Source organism: Elgaria multicarinata, chromosome 9, assembly GCF_023053635.1.
Source record: "Elgaria multicarinata webbii isolate HBS135686 ecotype San Diego chromosome 9, rElgMul1.1.pri, whole genome shotgun sequence".
Taxonomy (NCBI): domain Eukaryota; kingdom Metazoa; phylum Chordata; class Lepidosauria; order Squamata; family Anguidae; genus Elgaria; species Elgaria multicarinata.
Window position 1 is genome coordinate 85,733,007 of NC_086179.1, and position 25,410 is coordinate 85,758,416.

At 41.1% G+C, this 25,410-nt stretch overlaps 3 protein-coding genes across 3 annotated transcripts in view; 1 reads left to right on the forward strand and 2 right to left on the reverse strand.

Annotated features, from left to right (window-relative positions):
- Positions 1-25,410, reverse strand: part of RASSF8 (Ras association domain family member 8) — a 90,793-nt gene that overhangs the window by 10,524 nt on the left and 54,859 nt on the right. Inside the window, exon 2 of the mRNA XM_063134255.1 lies at positions 9,121-9,325. Coding sequence (XP_062990325.1) covers positions 9,121-9,223 — 103 coding nt within the window. The 5' untranslated portion in view covers positions 9,224-9,325. The remainder of the gene's footprint in view (positions 1-9,120; positions 9,326-25,410) is intronic.
- LOC134404327 (histone H2A-beta, sperm-like) lies at positions 14,161-14,607 on the reverse strand. Its single transcript, XM_063135046.1, has one exon. It carries the CDS (start codon positions 14,605-14,607, stop codon positions 14,161-14,163), a length of 447 nt encoding a protein of 148 aa, XP_062991116.1.
- CDC123 (cell division cycle 123) overlaps positions 22,196-25,410 on the forward strand; it is a 535,395-nt gene continuing 532,180 nt past the window's right edge. Inside the window, exon 1 of the mRNA XM_063134258.1 lies at positions 22,196-22,221. The gene's annotated coding sequence lies outside the window, so the exon portion shown is untranslated. The remainder of the gene's footprint in view (positions 22,222-25,410) is intronic.

Here is a 25,410-nt window from a genome sequence, read left to right on the forward strand (position 1 = left end):
AGCCAGTGATCTACTTTGCCAGCTAAAGCATAGCACCACATTTGGAATTGCCTTGCCAAACTCCAGAAAAACATCTCTGCATGCATGAGTGACTGAGTGAGTGACTGAGTGAGAGATGTGTTTTATTCTTTTGTTTCATTTTGTATGGTGCATTTTATTTTTTAAAAAGAGACAGCTTTCTGATTTTTGTGCAAAGACCCCACACTTTGCTGATTCAGCTTTACTGCAGAACAACAATCTGAAGCAATTCTACCACTTCAATTATTTTTCAAAGGAAACTGTGGCTAGGACAGACCAAAACAGGAATTCTACACACACACACACACACACACACACACACTGCAAACTGATATGTTTCCTTTCAGGGGAAAGGAAATCCTGGTAAAAAGGGAGAAGGTGGCTTTAAAGGGCTTCAAAATGGACACAAAAACAACTGTGGAAGAAGCTGATACTTAGTATCATATATGGCTGATTACACTTGAGTATACGACCTCACAGTTATGGAATTACCTTCCCTGAAAATGCCACTTGCTTGCAGCCCTTAAGCAGACCTTTTTATTATTATTCTACCAAAATAGTTATTGACTTTATTGCTTGTACCCTATTTATAATTTTCCCTTGTGTTACTTTTATTATGTTATTATTACACCATTTTAACATGTTTATGGCAAGCTGCCTCAGCAGGGCTTGTCCCAAAAAGCAGGGTAGAAATAATAAATTACTGGTATAAGTTTGATAGAGAAGTGAAATTATGCTGCAGAGAAAAGACACGTCCTGCATAATGTTTTCATGAAGCAGATCTGCCATTGAATCTGAATATCTAAGAAGGGTGTTGAAAGGCAGGCACTGTCATTTTATTGCATTGGTTTTCATCTGTGGCCACGAGTCCAGCTTTGTGGACTGGCTACCAGGCTGCCAAGCCCAGCACTCACTTTCAAACAGTGGCCAAGGCATGCACAATATTAATTGCCATCCATATTGTCCAGCCACCGTATCTCATACTTAAGATACGTGAGCTGCTCTTGAAAAAGGCAGCTGTGCATTAAATTCTCCCTCATTCCCCATAATGTCCAGACACACGTGCCCATGTTGCAACACATTATGCATTTGCTTCCTTCTGCCAGTCAATGTTATGAAAGGGCGACAGAGAAACAGACAATTTGATGACATCCTGATACAGGTAAGCATACTTAAGTGTTACCAGGACAAGGGAGAGGACATAACACAAAGCTGCCATTTTCAGCAATAACCCCTACATTGAGAGTAACATCCAGTCTCATCCTGAGACGATGGGGTGTAGTGCACAAAATACTGGACTTGGACCAGGAAGGTCTGCATTCAAATCACTGCTCAGCCATAAAGTTCAGTGGGTAACTTTGACCCAGCCACACACACACTCAAGTCCCCCCACTACCACAACAAACAAAATAAGGCCCTTGAGAAGCCTCCCTTTATCACATGCCACTGAATCAGGTCTCAAACCAGTTCAAGAGCGATGAATGAGGAAGTGGTTGCATTGCGAATTTACACACAAAGGGAAATCATCTGTTTGTTTCTCCATAATTATAACTCTCTTGCTAGGCTGGCTTCCCCTCAAGACAGCCCTCTTGAGATTCCCCCTGGAGTGTGCAAGGCTGCTGTGAGGCTCACAGCCAAGTTGCATGTACATGAAGGCATTTACATGCTATACATGGGATTGCCACAGATCCTGCAATGGCAACAGCACCTTCAGATCTACTCCTCACTTGGAGTCATGGTGGGCACCAGCTACTTCTACTGCGGGGATGGGCAACTTCTGGCTCTCCAGATGTTGCAACTCCTATCAGCTCTAGCCAGCACAGCCAACGGTGAGGGGTCATGGGAGTTGTAGGCCAAAATATCTGGAAGCGTTATTTATTTATTTATTATTTATTTAGAATATTTATATACCGCTCCCCATTGAAAAATTTCGGAGCGGTGTACAAGGTAAAATGAAAATAAAAACAGAATAAAACAGTTAAAACAAAAATTTAAAAGAAGCAAAAACAGAAATCCAAGGCTGCATGTTAAAGAAAGGCTTCTTGGAATAAAGATGTTTTCAGGAGGCGCCGAAAGGAGTACAAGGTTGGCGCCTGCCTGACCTCCAGAGGCAGGGAATTCCACAGGAGGGGCACCACCACGCTGAAGGCTCTTCCCCTGGTGGATTCCAATCGGAGGATGGATCTAGGTGGAACCACCAGGACAAGGCCCTCGGATGACCTCAGTGACTGGGCAGGTTGGTAAGGGAGAAGGCGCTCTCTCGGGTATCCTGGTCCCAAGTTGTTTAGGGCTTTGTACACAAGTACAAGAACCTTAAACCTAGCCCGGTAGCGAATAGGCAGCCAGTGCAGTTCCCTCAGCAGAGGAGTTCCATGCTGGAAAGGGGCAGCTCCAGACAACAGCCGAGCTGCAGCATTCTGCACTAGCTCCAGCTTCCGGAGCAGCTTCAAGTAGCCCACAAGTAGCCCACCCCTCTTCTCCAGCACCATCTAGAGCCATATGATCAAGCAAGTGGCACCTCTGCATGTTAACAGCTCACCTGCAGGAGAAATCTCAGGTTGTCTTTTAAATTCCAGCAAGCCAGGAGCTTGACAGAGACCACGTGGCTTGTTGCCACTTACAGAACCAGGCCCTTGCTCTACTACTTGGGAGGTGGAAGGGTGTGGCATTTTGGAAATGGCCTGAACACAGCCTGCCTGCAAGCCTCATGGGCCTCAGCATGTTCCTGAAGCAATGGTAGTGGGATTGTGATGTGTGAATTGCAGAAGACTTAACTAAAACTCAGGATGAAGGAGAGAATGTTGTGAGAACCAACCATGGCAGGGGCTAAATATTTTGTTCACCGTTTTGGCCCAGAAGCTTGGGCCATCCATGTTCGATGAAGAGGAGATGGACAAGAAGAACACAACACAGTATTGCTGAGCAATTTACATTCATTTACCAAAACTTCCCTTTTAAGATCCACTATTAAAAATTGTTGTGGTGGTGTGTGCGTGTTGTTTGTTTGTATTCTGTGATATACCAATGAGATTGAGAAGAAACGTTAACCGTGTGTGTCTTGCAGTATGGATATGCTCCACACCCAAATCTGATTGTTACCACCAACCACTAATTGCCAACCTATAAGCAAGGAGAGTGTGTGGAGGGAGAGGAGAAGTGGCAAGGGGCATAAGGGTGAGCGGCCGTCCCGGCCTGCCACCTTCAATTCCCAACAGGAAAGTACTCCTCCCCCCTCCAGACACAAAACTAGCTACGTATGAGGGACTTACAGCACCGTTAAGTCCAGTAACATTGTCTGAAGATGTAAATGCATCATCCGCCCAATTGCACGGCAGAAAAAGTCATTGCATGAATACAGGATGTTCATGCAATGGCTTTTGCCCAACTCCATAAGATGGCCAATAACAGAGCTGATTAAGTCTAAGGTATATTGGAGTTTTTAGATCCAATTGCTTCAGTTGCATGTGGATTTGAAAAATGCACACACACACACACACACCTGGAAAGCTTTGCAAAAAGGCCTACAGGAACCAATGAGGCAGAAAAATCATTAGTTTGTTATGAGTCAGTAGGATTTGTCTAGGACTCCACCTCCTGAGGCTTGAGCCATTAAAAGCAGAACCAACCAAGCTGAAGGCTAATACAGGTTGGCTTGTATCCATGTAAGAGTGAGGTCATCTGACCAAAACTTCCATGAGATGCCACAGCTTTTTAAGATGCTTAAACAAGAAATTGTATTCAGGAAATCAAATGCTTGCTAACTTGATACAGACACACACATCTGGGGGGCAGACATCTTCATATTCATTACTTAAGAGAGAAGTTACTTTGGTTGTTCCAATGTTTTGGTCTGGAATTTCTAGATAGTTTGTCAAGAGTCACAGTGAATGCAGCGGCAGAGAAGGCAAGTTTCATGTTAGGCATTATAAGAAAAGGAACTGAGAATTAAACTTCCAGTATCATACTGCCTTTGTACAAATCTATGGTGCGACCACACTTAGAACACTGTGTACAGTTCTGGCCACCACACTTAAAAAAGTTATTATAGAGCTGGGAAACGCGCAGAAAAGGGCAACTAAAATGTTGAAGGGGCTGGAGCATTTCCCCTATGAGGGAAGGTTACAAGAGCTGGGATTGTTTAGCTTGGAAAAAGGAGGCTAAGGGGAGACATGGTAGAAGTGTACAAAATTTTGCATGGTGTAGAGAATGTGGAAAGGGAGACACTTTTCTCCCTCTCTCAAAATACTAGAACCCAGGTCGTCCCATGAAGCTAATTGGTGCAAGATTCCAGACAAATAAAAGGAAGTACTTCTTCACACAGTGCATAGTTAAATTATGGAATTCACTACCACAAGATGTAGTGATAGCCACCAATTTGGATGGCTTTAAAAGGGGTTGGATAAATTCCTGGAGAAGTCTATCAATGGCTACTAGCCCTGATAGTTACAGTATGTGCTACCTCCAGTATCAGAAGCAGTAAGCCTGTGTGAACTACCGTATTTCTTCGATTGTAAGACGCCATCGATTATAAGATGCACACTAATTTCAGTACCACCAACAGAAAAAAAACCCTCTAAGATGCACCCCGTTTTTAGAGATGTTTATATGGCGGGGGGGGGAAGCGCATCTTAGAATTGAAGAAATACGGTAGTTGCTGGGGAACATGGGTGGGAGGATGCTGTTGCACCATGTCCTGCCTGTTGGTCCCTGATCAACAGCTGGTTGGCCACTGTGTCTGATCCCGCATGGCACTTCTTATGTTCTTATATGTTCTAACAAAATCCATATGTTTTAAACAGCCTATACTTGGGGCATTCAGGGTGGTATTTAGTAACCAGAAACTGTAAAGAGATTGTGCATTTATAGATGGGTCAACCATATACAGGCTGGACTCACACATAACACTAAGTCAGGATTTGTTTAGCCTAATTGTGTCTGGTTTGAGCAGCCAAACTCAACAAACTATCCCAAGCAACAAACTGTGGTTTATTTTCCAGCAAAAAAATCCCAATTTCAAGCCATGGATTTGCTGTTGGCTTATGAATTCCGGCTCTCTTTAACCATGGTTTGCCGTTGTGTCCAAATTCAGAATCCTGGCTTGTTTGTTTTGGCAAATCCCCACGCCCACAGTGCTTGTAAACAACAGAGGCACCAAGCAAGAGTGGATAGAAAATAAAACCAGTCCACAGGTTGAATGACTGTTATTGGCACTTTCCTAGAACTTGCCTTCCCTCCTCATTCTGCCTGGCAACAGATTTCTTTCCCCACCCAATTCCTATTGCTGACCTTTCTTTACAGGTGTAATTTTCCTCCAGCTCTGTTGTTGCAGAAATTTGTGAGGGACGAGTCACCTCAATGACCAAAGAAATGACCCTGAAGTGTTATCTGAATGGTGCCATGCGGTCCCAGTCTTTGGAGAGTAATTGGGTAAAACACTAAAAATGCATTGCTGGAAGCTTAGAGGTACCCGTCACAAAGGAGAGGGAAGTGTGGGGTGCATTCCCTGTTGGCTGGTTCAGCATCAACGGGGTAAGAATTCACATGTACCTCTACTAAGTCAGCAATGTGGGCTGCCTGCTAATGATTTTACAGAACTCAGATGGGAATGCAGTGAGCAGTTTTGAAGTGACAGACTTTTCCTTTGTGCTGGAAGGAAAAGGTTAACTAACTGAAGAATCCAGCCTCCACCTGGTACATCTAGGAAGTAGGGAAAGGTTTTCTGAGTTGTGGTGAGGAGTGATTCCCACCCTGTTTGTGCAGCTGGCCAATGATAATGAGCTGGTGACACAATCCTTGACCACTATGAAGATCTTTGGGATATTAACCAGGAACTGGAAGAGAGTTAGGGATCAAAGCATGAATTAATGAAACATGCTGCACTTTCTTTACTCATTTGCAAGACTGATCCTAGCTTGTTCAAAAAAACATTGCTAAAACAAATCCTAGCCTAGTGTTACATATGAACACAGCCACAGTTGAAGAATAAAATCCTATGCATATTTACTTGATAACAATCAACACTCAATTCAGTGAGATTTACTTCCAAGAAAATATGCATAGAAGATTTGGACTGCAACCAGGCCCACCACCAGGGATGGGAGAGAGGGAAAATATTTTGGTAATAAAAGGAAAAGGCATCTGGATTCACATGAGCTTTTGAAGGGGCACCCTTGTATATATTCAGTACTAAATACAACCCCCCCACCCAGTGAATTTAAAGAACATTAGTTGTTTTTATACCTCATAGTAACTATAGTGAGGTTATCAAGAGGCCCCTTTTATTGAAGCATAGTGATTTTTGTCACTTAACTCAGATAACTATTTGTAAGAGGAGTCATTCAGTATGTAGAATAACCAAGTCGGCCTGAAATTTAGGTGTCCCCAAAATTGCACTCCTGGCTTTAAAAAAGAAAGAAAAGTTAAATATTGGACTGGTTAAGTAATTGGTTCATCGAAACGTTAATAAGACACCATTTTCCCACTTGTTAACTGAAGACAGTAATCTTGAAAATATTTTATTTCTAAAGGGAAAACAAACAAAATATAGCAAGTTCTCTCTCCAAGCTATGAATAGACCTAGTTTATCACCTCCACCGCAACTCCATGACATACCTAAAACATGAAAACCTTTCCTAAAATAATGATTAGCTACTCTCACAGTCACAATGTAATTATCAACAATAGCTAATGCCTCATTTCCCCTCCAATTGTTCATTTTAAGACTTCCATTCTTTTCGTCCATTCCCTTATCCCTATCTAATTTCTACCTCAAACCTACACAGATTTCAATTAGTGACATCAAAGCCTTTCAGTAACTATATATGACTTAGAAGAGCTGGCCTTTCTTCATGTGTCCATCTGAAAAGGCTATTATAATGAAGTTCTCCACTAATAGCACTTCAGTCAATACAGACTGCAGAAAATATAACAAACTGCTTGTGAATAATGTTGGGAGTTGCGATATATAAAAACCCCAATTATATTCAATTGTTGAAGGGCGTAGTCCTGACTGTATGTTATTGGAAATATTGATAAGCATCAAACATACAAATTATTGAAATTAGCTTGTTGCTTATAGAGCCTCTTGATTTGTAAGGCTGCCTAAAGAACCATGGGTTATTTTTAAAGACTGACATAAATTGATTTAACAGTCGATAAGGTGATTTAACTCAAAAGAAATGTAAAATCTCTATCAAAATATCTATCAGTCCCAAGAAAAAGGTTTAGGTTACTCACACTCACTAATTTAAACCCAATCTTTGTCTTTGTTATATTGATTTTTACAATGAAATACATGTAGTCTAACTGCTTAATGTAAGGGTGGGCAACTTGTGGCCCTCCAAATGTTTTTGTCTACAACTTTGATCACTCCTAACTAGCATAGCCAATGGTGAGGGATGATGGGAGTTGTAAGGCAACACATCTAGAGGATCACAAATTGCCCACCCTTGGGGTTAGAGATACTAATCCATTCAGAAGGTCTTTCCCAGCTTCAGGAATGAGTGTAACGGCCAAGTGCTCTTCTCTTTCTTTGCACACCAACTTTGGCACTTCACTCCTGGCTTGTATTGAGGCAGAGTTCCGCATTATGCCCAAACCAGGATACCCTGGCTTAATGTCAATTACCAAACCAGGATATTAAGTTAGGATTCAACTATGATTTAAAGAAGATAAAATAGATTGCCCAAAATGAGCTACTGTGCCTAAAGAGGCACTATGTATATCAAATACAGGACTTCACACAACATTTTTAACCTGCAATAGTGCATCCCAGTCACCATTTTGAATATGCAACCCCCAATTGGGGTGATCAGGGGCTGTGGCGTATTGTGCAAACCTGGCCATCATATAACCCTACCACTAATCAAGTGTTATACAAGGGTTGTTTAATGGATGAATAACTCACAATGGCCAGGTCTGCATACCATGATTGCCTAACTCGGGCAACTGGTGACTGCATATTCAAAATGGCAGCTGGACACATCTGGCACACACAGCAGTTCATTGTGGGTTAAACAGCCCATAATGACCTAGCCATGTTGTGCAAACCAGGTCAAAGTGATTTCCACTGCTTTTATTTTTCCACAGAAAACTTTCCATTTCATAAGTTCATTAGTAATCTTGCCCACCCTTGGGATGCCATTGCAAATAGAATTTTAGGCAAGCCTGGCAATTTAAAGTTGTAATTAATTATTATTATTTTTAGATGATTATACCTAGCAAGTCTGTGAGAGAATACATATAGAGAGAGGTTTGGCTATGAGGCGGTATAGAAATGTAATAAATAATATATCTTTGAAACACATATATGCCTCAGAGTGAAATGGACGTGATAGGTAGTGACAGTGAAACTGAAGATGCTCCAACCTCCTCAATGGAAGAGAGTTGAACTCTATTGAATGAGATGAGTTGTCAGCACATCTGGCACACTTTTTTGGGTTGCTAAAATTAGTGTGTCGACAGTTTTAAGTACCTTTGTTTTTTCTTTAAATTTAAACAATAAATAGCCCCTTTCACAAGACACCTTAAAACATGGATTTAACCACTGTGGTTAAGCTAGAATGCTAGGTCGTGTTCAGAAGACACCTTGCACCAAGGCTTTTACAACGGTGACTAAGGCAAAAAGCCTTATTCACTGTGGTTAATGCCATGGTTTAAGGTGTATTCTGAACACGACCTAGCTTTCTCGCGTAACCACCATGGTTAAAGCCGTGGTTTAAGGTGTCTTCTGAACGGTGCCTAAGAGAAGTACATGCTACATGTTATTTTCTTTAATTGTTTTACAAGCATTCCAATAAATCCCTAATACAATATTTAAATCATGTTAAGTGTCATTTAATTTCTCCCCTCAAATATTTCAGGTGGAATAGTTGTAGGGTATTAGTTCAAAAATTAACATGGGATACTTTTTAAGCTTTTAAAAAAAACTAGATACAAGTAAAATACACATGGCTGAATTAGATCTCTCCGGGGTGGGCAACTTGTGACCCTCCAGATGTTTTGGCCTAAAACTCCCATCTGCTCTAGCTAGCATAGCCAATGGTAAGGGATGCTGGGAGTACACTGACCTATACACCTGGGTCACACCATTACTTCACTTACCTATAGCCTGCGCAAGTGCTATAACAACTTCCTGGCAGGTTGTGACTTCGGTGACGCCACAAACAATCCTCTGGACTCCATCGACCCATACTTTCAGCTCCATGATTTACCAGATCACCGAATGGCCATGGATGCAGTCATCAAGACGTCAAGTCACGTTTACAGCTATGCCAGAAAGCACCAGCATACTGGTAGCAATGATTACCTGGGAAAAGGAAAGGAAAAAAAGCCTGCTGTTTAAGATACGCCCAACAGAGGTTTTTTGGGTGAACCAGAGGCAAAGCCTTTTCTCCTATGCGAAATGTTTTATGCCTAAAACATAACGTAATCTAAGAATTACAAACGTTCAGTGTTCATTTTAACTAAGGTTTTCTACTCTCTCTCTTCCAAATACCACAAAGGGTATCAAGTCATCTTATTATCTGGCTCCTCTTAGAAATTGGTTGGGTACACATTCCTATAATTAAGAACAGAGAAACAAATAGAGTTAAAAAGGTATGTCATGTAATTACGTGATCATAATTTAAAAACAGCTTTCCCTGTAGCTATACCAAGACACTTTGCTACCTGAGGCAAAGATCAAGATGGTGCCTCTCCTCATTCCATGTGCAGAAGCCAACTGCATGTGTAGTTGACTATTACTAAGATACAGGACAGTGTTCTTGACCACATTTGATGGCAGCAGCCTAGTTTCATGGATACAGGGCAGCCTGCATAGCATTCACAGACATCTCTATCCTCTGATACCTTGTTGCCACCACCCTCTGCCCCTCATAGAATCATAGAATAGTAGAGTTGGAAGGGGCCTATAAGGCCATCGAGTCCAACCCCCTTCTCAATGCAGGAATCCACCCTACAGCATACTTTGCGGATGGTTGTCCAGCTGCCTCTTGAATGCCTCTAGTGTGGGAGAGCCCACAATCTCCCTAGGTAACTGGTTTCATTGTTGTACTGCTCTAACAGTCAGGAAGTTTTTCCTGATGTCCAGCTGGAATCTGGCTTCCTGTAACTTGAGCCCGTTATTCCGTGTCTTGCACTCTGGGAGGATTGAGAAGAGATCCTGGCCCTCCTCTGTGTGACAACCTTTTAAGTATTTGAAGAGTGCTATCATCTCTCCCCTCCATCTTCTCTTCTCCAGGCTAAACATGCCCAGTTCTTTCAGTCTCTCTTCATAGGGCTTTGTTTCCAGACCCCTGATCATCCTGGTTGCCCTCCTCTGGTGGTGTGACCGTGAGGCAGCTGCCTCACTTTGCCCAATGGTTTGGGCTGCCCTGAGTTGTACACCCCACTTCTTCTAATTAGCTTCGATTTGCAGTGGTTTTTTTTAAAAAGGCCAAAGTTATTTTATTCTCCCAACAAAAATTACAAGAAAGCATTTGCATTATACACAAGGCATAGCCAGAAGACACTGTCAACACTTGTTCAATAACTTAAAAAGCAGTACTGAAGTTGGCTGCATTTTATACATCCCATATCCAGATTTGAAGTATTGGCTCCAATATTACATGTGTACTTTGGTTGGATTTTGTAGAACTTGAAAACACTGTGCGTAACTCAAATTTTCAGTAGACCTGGCTGAATAAAGGTGGATCCAGGGCCAACAGGCAATTAACTATCCATGTTATTTCAGGTTCCCCCATCTTTATAAAATAAAACACAACTGCGATAATACAGAAGTGGTCTGCAGCAACCTATCTACACAGCAGTTGGGGAAGGATGTACCCTATCCATTTTTATATTACATTTTTATCCTGTCTTTTCTCCAAGGAGAGAAGGATAGCAAATGCAGCCTATCCACACAACAACCCTATGAAGTAGGTAAGACAACAATAACAAATAGCCTGATGAGTAATTTCTATTCTGAGTAGTGCATGTGGAAGAGAAACAGCAAAAATGCTGGGGTTTACTTCCAAGGACATACCTTTAAGGTTCAAGGGGTAGACATGCTCTAGAAGCAATAATCACCACTACAGGCATTTAGATCTAAATACACTCTTCCTTCTTAACATGGCAAGAGCTCAGTCATTCAAGTTCTTGATCACAGTTATTGGATATTGGTGATATTTTATTTCCTTTCATTTCCTTCCTTCTCATTGTCTGGAATGGTTATCTCAATACTACATACTTACATACTTATGTAAGTATACATAACTACATACTTATTTTATGAACATCTAAGTTAGGATCCAAAAAGCCCCAGCAACTCAGTTAGTCCAACCTACTCTAGGTCACATGGAGAACTGCTTTGGAAACAGAGGGGACCACAGCAGTTTTGTGATATAGCACAAACATGTACTGTTTGAACAAAGTGCATAACTAAGCTCTTGGTTGCATCCAGACCTAAGGAAATTTAACCTTGTGTGCACAGTTATATAGGATGTACATGCCAATATAAGCAGTCCCAGGGGTGTGATACTACACTTATGCAGGTAGAGCAGAGAAACAATTTCTCTCAGTGGCAGTGGGAATATATTAATTGCTAATAAAAATGAAAACAGGAGTATTGTTACTGAAAGAATGATCCACAATGCTCTCTTACCCCTCAAAAAGCACCATACCCTTGTTGATGACAGCTGTGAAAAAATCAATAAATGACCAGTAATGAAATTTTCACAATTTAACTATTATTATCATATTGCTTACACAAGCCTGAGCTATTATATGCTCAGGCTTGAGTGAAGAACCATTGTTTACATAACCCTGTCCAACTAGTTGCATCAATACTAAACAGCTTTAGGGCCTACATTCCCTTGCAACAGCAAAAACCTACATTACACTGATGATTTGTTCAATATGTTAGATGGGGAAACAACCAAGTGACCTAATTAACTCTAAAAGCAGGAGAGACAAGAATGGTGTTGGTATAGGGCAGTTAGACTCTGGATAGTTATGGCTGTTACCAAAAACTGCTGCTCCATGAAGAGCCATATTCACATATCCTAGCCACAAGCCTAACAGTAGCCCTGCATTTTCCATGTGAGCTGCCTCACTGAGTCAATCATGTCACAATCATTTAAATTTAGATTAATTGCTAATCCTAGTTCTGTGCTGTCGATAATCACCTATTTTGCTCATGTGTACTGAAAAAACAAGTGCAAACTTGGTTTTTCCACTTGAGATTGTACAAACAAAACGGCAGCCAAAGTTCAAGAGTATTAAAGGGTAACTAATATGCCTTACATGAACTTGAGTAGAAAACTATAACAACTTAAAGGAAGCGCTATTTTAACCACCAAAAAACCACCCCTCATAGTATACCCACATTCTTGAGTCCTATGTTTTTCTCTTGCTCTGTTTTGTGTATGCCCTGTTTTCCACCCCCAACCCACTGTTGGTACATCTCATCCTTGAGAGGCAAAGCTGTCTAAGTGAAAACTCCCCGATACCCATCACTTTTAATCTGTTGACTGGATTTTATAAGCCCGGGGTCACTTCTTCCTTCGTCTGATATAGAGGGTATAAATTGGCTGGACCATGTTTGATCTTTGAAGATTTATATTTCCAACTTAAAAACCTAAAAATCTCCATTTCATTTTACTTCTAACAGCTGTAATAGTCTGGAGTAAAAAACAATTGATTTCTTCTTTTATGGATAACCAGCCTGAGCATCTAATAAAGCAGATCCAAGACTTCATTTGGCACCAATTTGAGACACAGCACAGTAGTTTTCCCACCATAATAAAGAGGCAGGTAGGACTTTAAAAATTAAGGCATCAGCAACACTGCAAAGCACAAAGTCTATCTAGCTGCCCAGAAACTACTTTGAACAACCATCCTGATTTTTTTCAGCCCTTTTGAAGCATCTTATTTTTTTCAAGCTGTATGGCTCACCACACTACACTGATTGGCACCTCGGCAAACCCTTGCATTATCACAATTAATTCAAAAGACACAAAAAACAGACGGCAAACTAGTGAAACAGATGGCCCATCTAATTCCATTTTAAAAAATGCCACTCTTAGGCTTAAAGTCTTACAGTGTCCAATGCCTACCCGCTTAATCCAGGAAGCGGAAATATAGGGTTAAATAATGTTCACGCTCTCAAGCCCAGATGCAACTGAAGTGATGATATGCCACATTCTATAGAATTCTAGAACAAATAGAAGAATCTTCTGGGCATAACGGAACTCAGCTCCAGGAAGCAGTCAATGTAGGTGGGCTTTCAGGTGCCACCTACATCATCATGGTCCTATTTCAGAGGCTCCTCACTGGGGAGTAACTTCAGCTTGGGCTCTTGAACACTACTCTGCTACCACACTATGGAAGTGTGTGTGTGTGTGTGTGTATGGGTAACATATATTTTATCTACTTCAGCTAGCAAAAATTAGATTAACACCTGTTACCCAGAGGACCTTCTCTTCTGATGCTCCCAGACTGTGGAATGGCCTGCCGGAGGAGACTCGTCAACTTAACAGTCTACTAGCATTCAAGAAAGCTAGAAAGACTGGTCTCTTCCAGCAGGCCTATCCAGTGGAATTTTAAGATGTTTTAAAAATGTTTTTAGGATGTTTTTAACCATGTATATTATGTTTTAATTGAGTATTATGTATTCTGTCGTTTGTTGTTGTTCCCCGCCTCGATCGGAATGGAGAGGCGGGTAAGAAATATTTTTAAATTATTATTATTAGTGTATTATTATTATTATCTATCATATGAATTTGAATGCAGTATCTGCCTGACTCCCATGGTGGATCTCCTGAAAGGAGGAGGGTTTTCTATTGTGGCGTGAAAACAAAACAAAACAAAAACCCCAACGCCCCCCCCCCCAAAAAAAAACCCCTAACACCCAAAAATGTCAACATAATGTTTACATAAAGTGCTTTTGCAATATATATATATATATATATAAAGTGAAGTCCTTCTATTAAGGCCACACTATTGGAATGACAACCAGCTCATCTAAAATTGCCCCATTAACTCACGTGAAAAAGAAATACATTCACACAACACAGGGTTCATCATTGGAGCAGCTTTTATTAGACCACGCTGCTGGATAGTAAAGTCTCCACTCCAAGTCTAGATAACCGACACCACTTTAGTTTATGTAGCAACCACATTTTGAGATCTTACAGCCTTGCCAGATTTCTTGCCCCTGCCCTTTCTGGATGACGTGGTGGCAGATGGCTTCTTCGCGGGCGCTTTCCCCTGAGGGAAGGCAATACCTCCAAACAGGGAATGGAGTTCAGAGTCATTGCTGATGGCTTGCTGTATGTGCCGGGGAGCAATTCGACGTTTGTGGTCACCGTCAGCAATGTTCCCGGAAATGTCCAGAATGTCATAGGTCAGGTACTGAAGCACCGCAGCCATGTAAACGGACGCTCCTGCTCCGACGCGCTCGCCAAAGTCTCCTCTCCGGATGAATCTCTCAATACGGCTCACGGGGAATATCAACCCGGCCCGGCAAGAACGTGATGTTTTTGGCCTCCTCCCCTGGTGGGATGGCTCAGGCTCTTCAGAGCTTTCTGTATCACATTGACCGTCAGACATGTCACCGTCCACTTTGTCACTATCAGACATCTCGACGTCCATTTTGTCACAGTTGGTCTGGTCAGGTCAGGTCTGGTCCGTCTCTTTGGTTGCTCGCCTTGCCTTTTATAATTCTTACTGCCCTGGAAAAGATCTGCCTGGATTTTTACAGCTTTGGTTTGCCTAGCTGCTCCTGCTTCTGTTTTTCTCTGTTGCCCTTTGGTCCTTCTTACCTTTTCGGATTTCTTCCTGGCCTTATGGGTGAAGACACCATTTGAAGGGCTGACAGGAATGGGGGGGAAAAACCACCTGTGTGTGCACTGAGTTTTCCAGAGCTTTTTTATATCTTTGCTGGTGAATGGTAATATAGCTCCTGATAGGCTGTATGCCAGCCAATAGGATGTGGTGTGCATTGTTACCCAGGCCAGAAGACAGGAAGGTATTGACTTGTTAGATCATTTCCATTATTATCCATGTGTTCAAGCTGAAAGCACATCCCATTTATTACATTTGCCTCTCTTGAAACCTCTGCTGTGCAGCTATCAAATTTCTTATACTCTCAGGTCTGCAAAATATTTGACATGTTGAAACAAGCCACAGTTAAATGTCCAGCATACTTCTTCCAGTTTGATGCAGAAACACAGGGATGGCCTTCCCATTAGGCAGAGTGAAGCAGCCCTCTCAGGCAGCAAACACTGTCTGACAGTGAGAGGCAGGCAGATGGTGATGGATAGAGTTATGTGAGCTCCATAACATTAATTCCATTAAATTAATAAAATCAGCAGTAAAAGGTGTATGAAACAGAGCTTTATTTAGAGAGCTTTAAATCACAGGTATAACATTAACTGGCTGGAAAGGCCTTCTGAAATAAAATGTTTTTAAACCTGGCAGCAGGCTATGATTAGAGAGGAGGCCTGGTGGACCTCTCTGTGGAGGGAATTCCACAAATTGGGCACTGCCATTAAATAAAGCCCTGCCCCCAAACCCTTGCAAAAGTGTGATACAGAGCAAGTGAGAATTGTCAAACATTAGAAAGGAGTCCTAAAATAAGGAGGGCCCACGTTTTTAAAACCCATCCAGGTGAGCTAGAATTGGAGCAATGTGCCACTTGTCTTTTCACCTTGAACGACTACTAAAGTAAAAAATGTAAAAAGTCAATAATCTTTTGACGTATTATAAAAAGAGCAAAACAGAGTTAACTTAGAGAAGAATAAATACAGCTTGGATAATTGTCCATCTGTTATGGCGGCCAAGAGCTAGCTCTACTTAATAGTACCGTATTTCTTCGATTGTAAGACGCCATCGATTGTAAGACACACACTAATTTCAGTACCACTAACAGAAAAAAAACCACCTAAGACACACTCGCGATTCTAAGACGCACCCCACTTTTAGAGATGTTTATATGGGGGGGAAGTGTGTCTTAGAATTGAAGAAATACGGTACTTAGCACAAGGAGGAGGGGCAGCTAGAAGAATGAAAGGGTGGGACAAACAAGAGGAAGAGGCAGAAATGGGTTAGTCAGCTGTGCTTATTCTCTCTTCTCCAATCTCTTTCCTCTCTGTTCAGCCAGTGGTGGCCAACAGAAATACTCTTTACTTGGCTGCAGTGAGCTAGACCCCTCGTAAAGATATTCTCGCTCCTGCTGAGAGGGCTGGATTCATGGGATGTGGCCAGGGAAAGAGCGTACCCATTAGCTGTTGTCAGAAGGTGAATATTTTGAGCTCATCTCTTCATCACTTTGCCTTCACAATGTTGACCATCTTGTTGATATGCGTAATAGCTTGTTTCTCTCTTCAGGAAATGCAAGCTGGTCAAAATTGTGGAAAACCACAAACTGTGTGATCCACATAACTTTTGGTACACCATCGGTATGTAAATATTCTGCAGAACAGTAAGGTTAAGAAGAAAAAGAAAACACCCAAGACTTCCCAAAACACGATGGTCAAACTGTGTCAAAAATGTTCACGTTATAATCATCATTCGAGATACAAAAAATATTGTTCCTAATCAAGAACTTCAGGAAAAAGGAGTATTTCATTAGTTGAATTTACAAATAATGTAGAAATGTCAGACTATCTTATTGTATTCATAGTGTGTCATAACTCTTATGTACACACACAAAATGTAAAAATGTTTTAGGCAGGACTTGAGGGAAGACATTTGTTCTCTCTTTGGACTGCTTTTACTCCAAAGCACTAATGAAAGCATCTGCTTTGCTTCAGCAACAAGTAATTTAACTCTTCTTTCTCTGAAGCCAAAATTCATCTTTGCTTCTTCTTTTTTTCCATTCAGGATACTGCCAAAAATTTAGTTATACTACAGTTTCAACTCCAAATGCTAAAAAGGAAAAAGATACCCTTAAGAAACAAAAGCAAACATGCAACATTAGAATCTAAACTTAATCATACTTGGAGTAGACCCACTAAAATCAATAGGACTTAAAGTTAGTCATGATAAATGCAAGTACACTTGATTTCAGTGGGTCTACTCTAAGTATGATTAAGTCCAGATCCAATCTACATTTCTATCTGCACGGAAATTGAAACCTCTATTTAAAAAAAACCAAATAATGGATATTCCACCTACCCCAACAAATATATCCATGTGCTTTTGGGGGGAGGCGGAGGCTATGGATGTCATAATGTTCCAGTTTAAGCAGTCCAGGAAACAGTCATAAAATCAGAGTATGTTTTTAAGAGGAAGAGAAGGCTTCGAAATGTTAAAGCCAATTTAATATGGTGGTTTACAACGTTTGCACATGTGGCCATTAGTAGAAAAATATCCAAATCTGCAACAATGAAATAACCATAGTTTTGGACAAGAAGCTCTCAACTCAGCATTTTTTTTAAAGATTTTTTTTTAAAAAAAAATTTAAGGTGAGAAAGCAAGATTCTGGGTATACCCTCCATCTTCACTCTTCAAAAGACTCCTCAAAATTCAGCTGCATAACTTAGCAAAGGCAGGGTGTATTATTTATATAAGAAAGTTGTTTTGTTTTTCAATGAAGGTAACTGAATCAAGACAAGATCAGACTGGACTGTGTTCATTGACTCCTACAACACCTCTCACACATGCCTCTGTATAGGCTTTCAAAATGTCTTGAACTATGGAACATCTGGCTTTCATATTGTAAAGCTGCAGCATCAGAACTACGGAACAAAACTGCCAAAGGACGTTGAGAGGCACTGGCCCAGTTGGGATGATCAAATCTCAGCTTAATAAGCAGAGATATGAATGATCCTTTTCCCATATGCATGCAGCCCCTTTGTGTTTCGATCAAACCAGGAACCCTCCAATTAACCCTAGTTTCCCATTTCATGCAAATCAGGAAACTATAGTTACCAACTTCTGCTCAAGCCAAGATATTCGAGAGAGAGAGAGAGAGAGAGAGAGAGAGACAGAGAGAGAGAGAGCAAAGAGTTTGTGAGTATCTCTGCTTATTAAGCCAAGATAGGACCCATATCAACCAGCTCAATTTAGACTCATCACCAAGCCATGGTATGTCCTCATTATTGGTTAGAACTCAAATGCTAGTTTAAGCTTTCCATCAAGTCAGGCAAGCCATAGTTTAGAGTGTTGCTTAACTGCTTTTATTTTCCATCCTCGGCACTCAAGCTCATGAATTCATTCCTGCCTCCATGGAGCAGCAGCCTTTGGCTGCAGATGACAGTATAGCATGGTCTACAGGTTCACATGTTTCATTGAAACAGAAGCTACTTTTTTATCATGGCTTGCCATCATGTAATTGAGCCGATAACATGCATATCACTCCCAAGGAGGGAGGGGAGAGAAAGAATGAGAAGCATTCCATTAGCAGAGGAAGTAAGCCTATGTACACCAGTTGCTGGGGAACATGGGTGGGGGTGCTGCTGTTGCATTCATGTCCTGCTGGTTGTTCACTGTGTGAACAAAATGCAGGACTAGATGAACTCTTGGTCTGATCCAGCATGGCTGCTCTTATGTTCTTAATATAGATAACTAGATCATGTAGCTAGATTAAAAAATACAACTCAAACCCTTGACATGGAGTGTACATGGAGTTGGGGTGCAATCCTATCTATACTTAGACAGGGGGGGAAAGTCCTATCACTCCCAGCATTCCCCAGCCAGCCATTCTAGCTAGGGAATGCTAGAAGCTGTAGGACTTTTCCTGTCTAAACATTGATACGATTGCACCCTTACTTCTTCTAATCCTGCTTTGAATACACACAAAGTATCAAACGGCACAGATTGTGTGTAGAGTTTCCATAATAGTTGAGGAAGCAGACCAGTAAACAAGTTATTGAACAATTGGGATAACACAAGAGGTTAAATCTTTACACAGCTTCCAAAGACTTTAAGAGCAAGGCTGTGGTCTGAAAACTTTCAACAGATTTTGTAAGTATCCAAAGATGGTCTGTGATCCCACAGCTAAACTTGCCATCTTGTCTGTGATGTAATTCCCCAAACCGTTCTCTAGCCTGTCTGAAAACTTGTTGTTTACCTGACTGGGGTTCCAGGACCGGTTTGAATGAAAAAGTTATTCACTGAGCCCAGTTACCACGAATTACGGTGCCCTCCAGATGTTTTGGATGACAACTCCTAGTATTCCTGATCCCTCTCAGTTGGTGGCTGTGGCTGATGGGAGTTGGAAGTCCAAAACATCTGGAGGGCACCAGATTGGGAGAGGCATAGCTAGCAGGTAAACCGTTGCTCTCTAGGGAGGCCTTTGCCACTTTTGAAAACCTTTAAATAACTCAGTTGTTCCAAGTAGACTTGTTCTTCTGTCTTAATTTACGTACACTGACTCAAGAGTTAAATTGAAAGCTCCTGGATAATAAGGTATCTTGCCTTATTTTTCTTCTGTCTTGAGGTAAGTAAAAACAGGTAACTTAGCGATTAGTTTTAACTGGTTATCTTAAGTACACAAATTTCTCTAGCCCTTTTCATATGCTTTCTGTGTATAGGTGAGAGATGTGGCACCACAGTTACAAGTTCGTCCATGACCTACATCTGTAGCAACCCCTACGTTTGTACTTTTGTAGGAATCTCCCCGTGCAATCAGGAACCCTGCGAAGAACAAGACCATCTCACTTCTTAGCCTCCTCTTTTCTCAGCTGAACGTCCAGTGGTTTTTAGTTATAAGAGCATCTGCTTGTATTACGGCAAGCACGACAGTGTGTGTACAGCACAACACACACACTGGCGGTGAAACTTTGTCATGAATTCTCAATAGCACTCAACCTGAAGTTGGAGCAAAGCATTACTGCCAGCACCGAACATTTGTTCTTCGTGATCACCAGAGAAGAACATACTAGCTGAGCAGTCCCACAAAGTCAAAGGAAGGGGCACAGCAAGGACTGTAACGTACCTAAGGAGATATTATTGAGGAAAACACATGTCCTTCAGCAACAGTGCTCCTCAAATGGTGCTGCCCCACCAGCTCCAATCCAGGGAAGCCTCCTCTCTCCTCAACTCTCCCTTTGAGCAATCACAGTGCAAAGCAGATTAGATGCTTTCTGATTAACACTTCCTTGTAAACTTGAAAGCAAGTATACTGCAGTGTTACAAAACAATTTAAGACAACCACCTTACAGCTTTACATACAGAAATACCCTAAGATTTAAAGAACTTCTAAAAAAACCAAAAACGATGCAGATTTTTTAAAAAATCAATATGGGTTGGATCTAGATTTACTCATGCCTCCAGTAGACCCACTTAATGGAAATTAAGACATTCATGAAACCAACTTTAAGTCCTATTGATTTACGTGGGTCAATGAGTAAATCTGGATCTAACCCAATGTATTTATACATTTATTCTTTCCTGATCATTCTGTGCCTGAAAACTATATGCTGCAGTGCTAACAATAAAAGTAGCTCTGTGCAGCTTTGCACAGTAGGAAACAAAAATGAAATTCAACGGTTGTTGAAATACACAAATATGATTGATAGTTATTATCAGATGTGGCATAACATTTCCTGCATGTACGACAGATATTACAGCAGGAATATTATTGTGATTCATGTCAAGATTGTACGACTACATCTAATGAAGAAGACATAGTAATGTTTTTAAAGCCTCCCGTACATGTTACAGACCTGTCTTTTAGTGCAGTACTTTCCAATTGGAAGCAGGAATTTATCATCATCTCAAAAGACATTAATATGAGCTGAAAACATTTTTACACAATAAAGAAATGGCACACACAAATTATCCTTCTTTTAAATAGGATACCAGTGCCATTTAGAGCCTAAATTTTAGATGATCAGTTTTTGAATAAATTTGGTTGTCAAGCTTTAGTAATGTCACTAATTCCTTTTAAAATCTGGAGTCATACAGAGTCATAGAACTTACCTGTACCCTGCGCTCAACATCTAAGGTCCTTCTCTGAGTGCCTGCTCGGAGGATGGCAACAAGGGAGAGGGCCTTTTCGGTGGTGGCCCCCCGACTGTGGAATGAGCAACCCAATGAGGCTCACCTGGCACCAACACTGTTATCTTTTAGGCGCCAGGTCAAGACTTTTCTCTTCTCCCAGGCATTATAACAGCATTTAACAACGCTAAGTTTATTTTTTAACAGACCCCCAGAACTGTTGTTTTTAAATGGATAGTGTTGTTTTTATACTGTTGCTTTAATGTTTTTAAATTTTGTATACTTTTAATGTTTACTGTTTTTAACTTTTGTAAAACGCCCAGAGAGCTTCGGCGATGGGGCGGTATATAAATGTAACAAATAAATCAATCAATAAATAGCTCAACGCTATCCGCCTACAGTGTTTACAGCTCTCCAAAACCTCATTTCCATGCATAGGTGACAAGAACTGACACTTGTGATTTCATATGGACAATGAATAGAGAGAAACAGCAGAACGCTTTCACAGTACTTTGTTTATGGAGGACTTGGAAACTGTACTCCCACTGGGGCAATTTGCCTGATGGGTTGTTGCATTGTGACTAGCTTCACTCAACTGGAAGAACGAACTCAATTTCCATGAAAAATAAGTATATCTAACAACGCAATACAGCAATCCACAATTTAAATGTAATGACTTTTTTTTTTTAAAGCATGCATCTTGAGCAAGTGAGAGTTGCTTTGCCCTTCACTGGACTATTCCACACATAAAGGGCAGCAGATCACTTTGTGCTACTAAACACACATTCAATAGGGAGCTACAGTCAGTCTTGGTTCTCTGATGAATGTACCCGCATGATTCACCTTTCCGAACATGCATGTGTCATAGTCGCTGTCTGTTTCATATTTAAATACACGTTTTTAAACCTAAAACATTTTATATTTTTATTTATTTGCACATTTATGAGCTGCCTTTTGGCGACTTACAACTTGCAACCATTTAAAAACTTTAAAACAGCACCACCAGCACAAATTGAAAGAAGTAGAGAATCATAAAAGCGAATCATAAATCTGAGAGATTTAATGCCCTAAAAAGTAATATGGAAGAAAAAGGTTTCAACAGCCAACCTAAAACTGATCAGGGGCAGTGGGGGCAGCCGAACTTCTTTTGGGATATTTCAATTTATTTATTCATTTATTATTGCATTTATATCCCACCTTTTTTCCTCCAAGGAACCCAAGGCGGTGTACATAATGCTCCTCCTCTCCATGTTATCCTCACAACAACAACCCTGTGAGGTAGGTTGGGCTGAGAGTCTGTGACTGGCCCAAAGTCACCCAGTGAGCTTCCATGGCCATGTGGGGACTAGAACCCAGATCTCCTCACTCCCAGGTCAACACTTTAGCCACTACACCACAATGCGATACTGCCACAGAAAAGGCCCTCTCTCATCTTCCACACCAACTCAGAGATCAATCCTTTGGCTCTTAGACAGCATCTGGGGACCACAGCATTGTTCAGTGTCCTGGCAATGACCTTGAAACCAGGAAACCGCACTTCCCCCAACCCCCATAGCCAGCTTGGAGAGAGCCATGGCAGCTACCTCTCTGCGCTCGGAAAATGGAGTGTAGAGATGAGGAGAAGTGGGCATTCCCAGGGGCAAGGAGGGGAGGAGACGGGTGGCAGCAATATGATGTATCCTATGGCCACCCCATCCTTCTTCTCTCCCCGTCTGAAGTGCTGCTGCTAGACAGGCGAAATCACCCATCTAGTAGAAAAGCGGAACAGCTGGAGCCCAGAGGTGAAGATCGCCTCTGCCGTCCTCCTGCTCCCCACTGGATACTCAACAGGCTCCCAGTTTGGAGGCTGCCCACTATCCACATAGGACTGTGCCTTTAACCTCTCTTGGTGGTGCAACGAACTGAAGGGAATAAAATAGTACTACAAAGGCCTCAGGTTCACAGTATTCATACATTTTGACTTGCCTATGCCAAAATAAGCAACCTGTGGTCCAAGGTTCGGTTTTGCACATCTAGCGGGCTCATTAGAATCCTAAATCCCCAGATGTATTATTTAAAAGGAAGTGTCTACTCCTTATGGCTGCAGAGAAATAAGCTTGTCATAGAAATGTTTTCAAATCTAGTAGACATTTTGTCCGTTGTTCTTTTGAAGTGTTATTTTCAACAAGGAAATAACAACAACAACCTTTGCATCTCTGGGCAAATTTTAACTACAAAGATTCAGGTTCTGATATGTAGAATGCAGCTCAGCATATTACATACCAGACACATTTTGTTTCTTTGAAAACACATTTTCAAAGGAAGAATCCTGTAACCTTTCTATAGAGGTGGGGTGCAAACATGCTTTTAAAAAAAATCTTTTCCTTTTAAATGAAAAGTTGCTACAAAGTATAATTTTGTGTACAAATGCAGTTTATGTAAGTGGCCCCTAAACTGAGAACCATTTAGTATCTGTATTAAAGCACAACAACATCCAAAACATACCAAAAGAGAAGCAGAAAGTTGGGACTGAGACCAGACTACAATCTCGCCTTTTGTTCTGCAAGTTTCCTTTTGAATGTTAATCTTTGAAAGTATGTTTTGACAGGGTGCTGCTGTTATTGTGTAACTGACAGTGGATTACGATATTGTTTGTTTAGGATTGAGAAGTCTAGTATTAGATTGCGGGATGTCAGCAAAGGACAGGATATACCACATGGTGTTCTGCACATGGAAACAATATGACAGCAGACCCGCTAGAACACAGATAAAGCAACACTGTTCTCTCTAGCTTTTACATTCCTAGTACCATTCAGTAACGTCTATCCCCTCCACTCATTTTGAATTCAGGTTTGTACTGAGAAACGTTACGCTGTGCGATTTCTACAGAATCCATTTGCTTGGATTCCCTCCCAACCCCTGCCGTTTTATTAAGATTTGAAAAAGTGTATGAAAAAGTGGTACTCTTTTAGTAACAGCTCCGTGGCCGCATTGCAAGAAGAACCTCCCAATTTCCAGCAAATATAAAGTCTATTTACAGTGTCCATATCTTCAAATCTCTTCTTTGCTCAACAGTGTCAATGACAGACAGACAGATAGATAGATGATAGATAAGGGAGGGGAAACACACATATTTCCCCATAAACAGGGAAAAAGGGATCCAGTAAGACCAAGAGATGGTCCGGGTGGCTGAGCAGGTATATCAGTAGCCAAGTATTTCCCAGATTCCACACACATCTGAAAAATGCAACCTTGGAAGACAAAGTTGCCATTTCTACCATCCAGCATCAGTTTTCAAGATTTTAGTGCTAGACTTTTGGCAATGTTCTGTCTGGCTCAGTTATTTCTAATGTTGTTGTTGATGAAGCAGAACTTTTTTTGTAACACAGAAAAAGAAAAGAAAGCTCCCCTCTTCAAGCAAACAAAACTACCATGTGCCTTTCGGGCTAACCAGGGTTTCCATCTATCAAGTAATAGCACAATGTAGCCATAGTGGCACTTTCCTCCTTCTGCAGTTGTGCCAGATGTACTATTCTACTGCTGTGCCCAAGCCTTTTCCTTCCTGGCTCCGGCCAGTGTGAACATCCCTGAGTGTGGACAGTTAAATTGTTTCTGTAAGCGGCCTTGAGTGCCATTTTTTGGTAGAAAGCTGGGGTACAAATCAAACCAATCAATTAAGGGCAATCCTTGAGAGAATTATGGCAAAGGATTAAGTTATATCCATGGAATTTAAGGCAGTATTTCTAAGTTTTGTACTTGGGCTCCCATTTTACACTTGCTGTACTTCTCTCTCTCTCTCTCTCTCTCCTGGAATAATATTTGTAAATAAATGTACCCTTCTCATAATCTATGTGATATAGCCCACTAAAGCCATGAGGAAAATGATCTCAGGATATGTGTTTGAATATTTGTTCAAGAAATTAAGGTTATATTAATATTAAATGTCACATAAATTAGCTGGAGAGCCATAGCTATTTCAGCTACATGTAACAAGAAAATTAGTTTCAATCAAACATGGCATTATCACAACTGGCAGACATCTTATTTTGCTGCTATTCTTAAATTACATGTCACAAATGGGACAGGTGAGGGAAATTCCTGATATACCACAGGCATGTAGCACAGTGCTATGCATGTCCCCTCAGAAGTCCCATTGAGTTCAATAGGGATTATTCCCAAGTGAGTGTGATTAGGATTGCTGTCTGTATTTTTTTTAGAATTATTTCTTCTTCCATAGAACCCTGGTAATTGTAGTGATTTCTTAGCACCTTCACGAAACTGCAATTCCCAGGATTCTTTGGGGGAAGGGATTATAAATTATACTGGTGCAGTAGCCCAAAACAAAACCACAATTTAGGCTGCAATCCTTATACCTACTTACCTAGGAGTAAGCCCCATTGAACGTTATGGTACTTACTGTGTAGACCAGTGGTTCCCAAACTTTTTCAGGTCACCGCCCACTTGGTTCCACAAACACATGCCCAGTGC

Bases quoted from the DNA above. Each gene is read 5' to 3' on its own strand.
- LOC134404327 (XM_063135046.1), bottom strand. From the start codon at position 14,607: ATGTCTGACGGTCAATGTGATACAGAAAGCTCTGAAGAGCCTGAGCCA.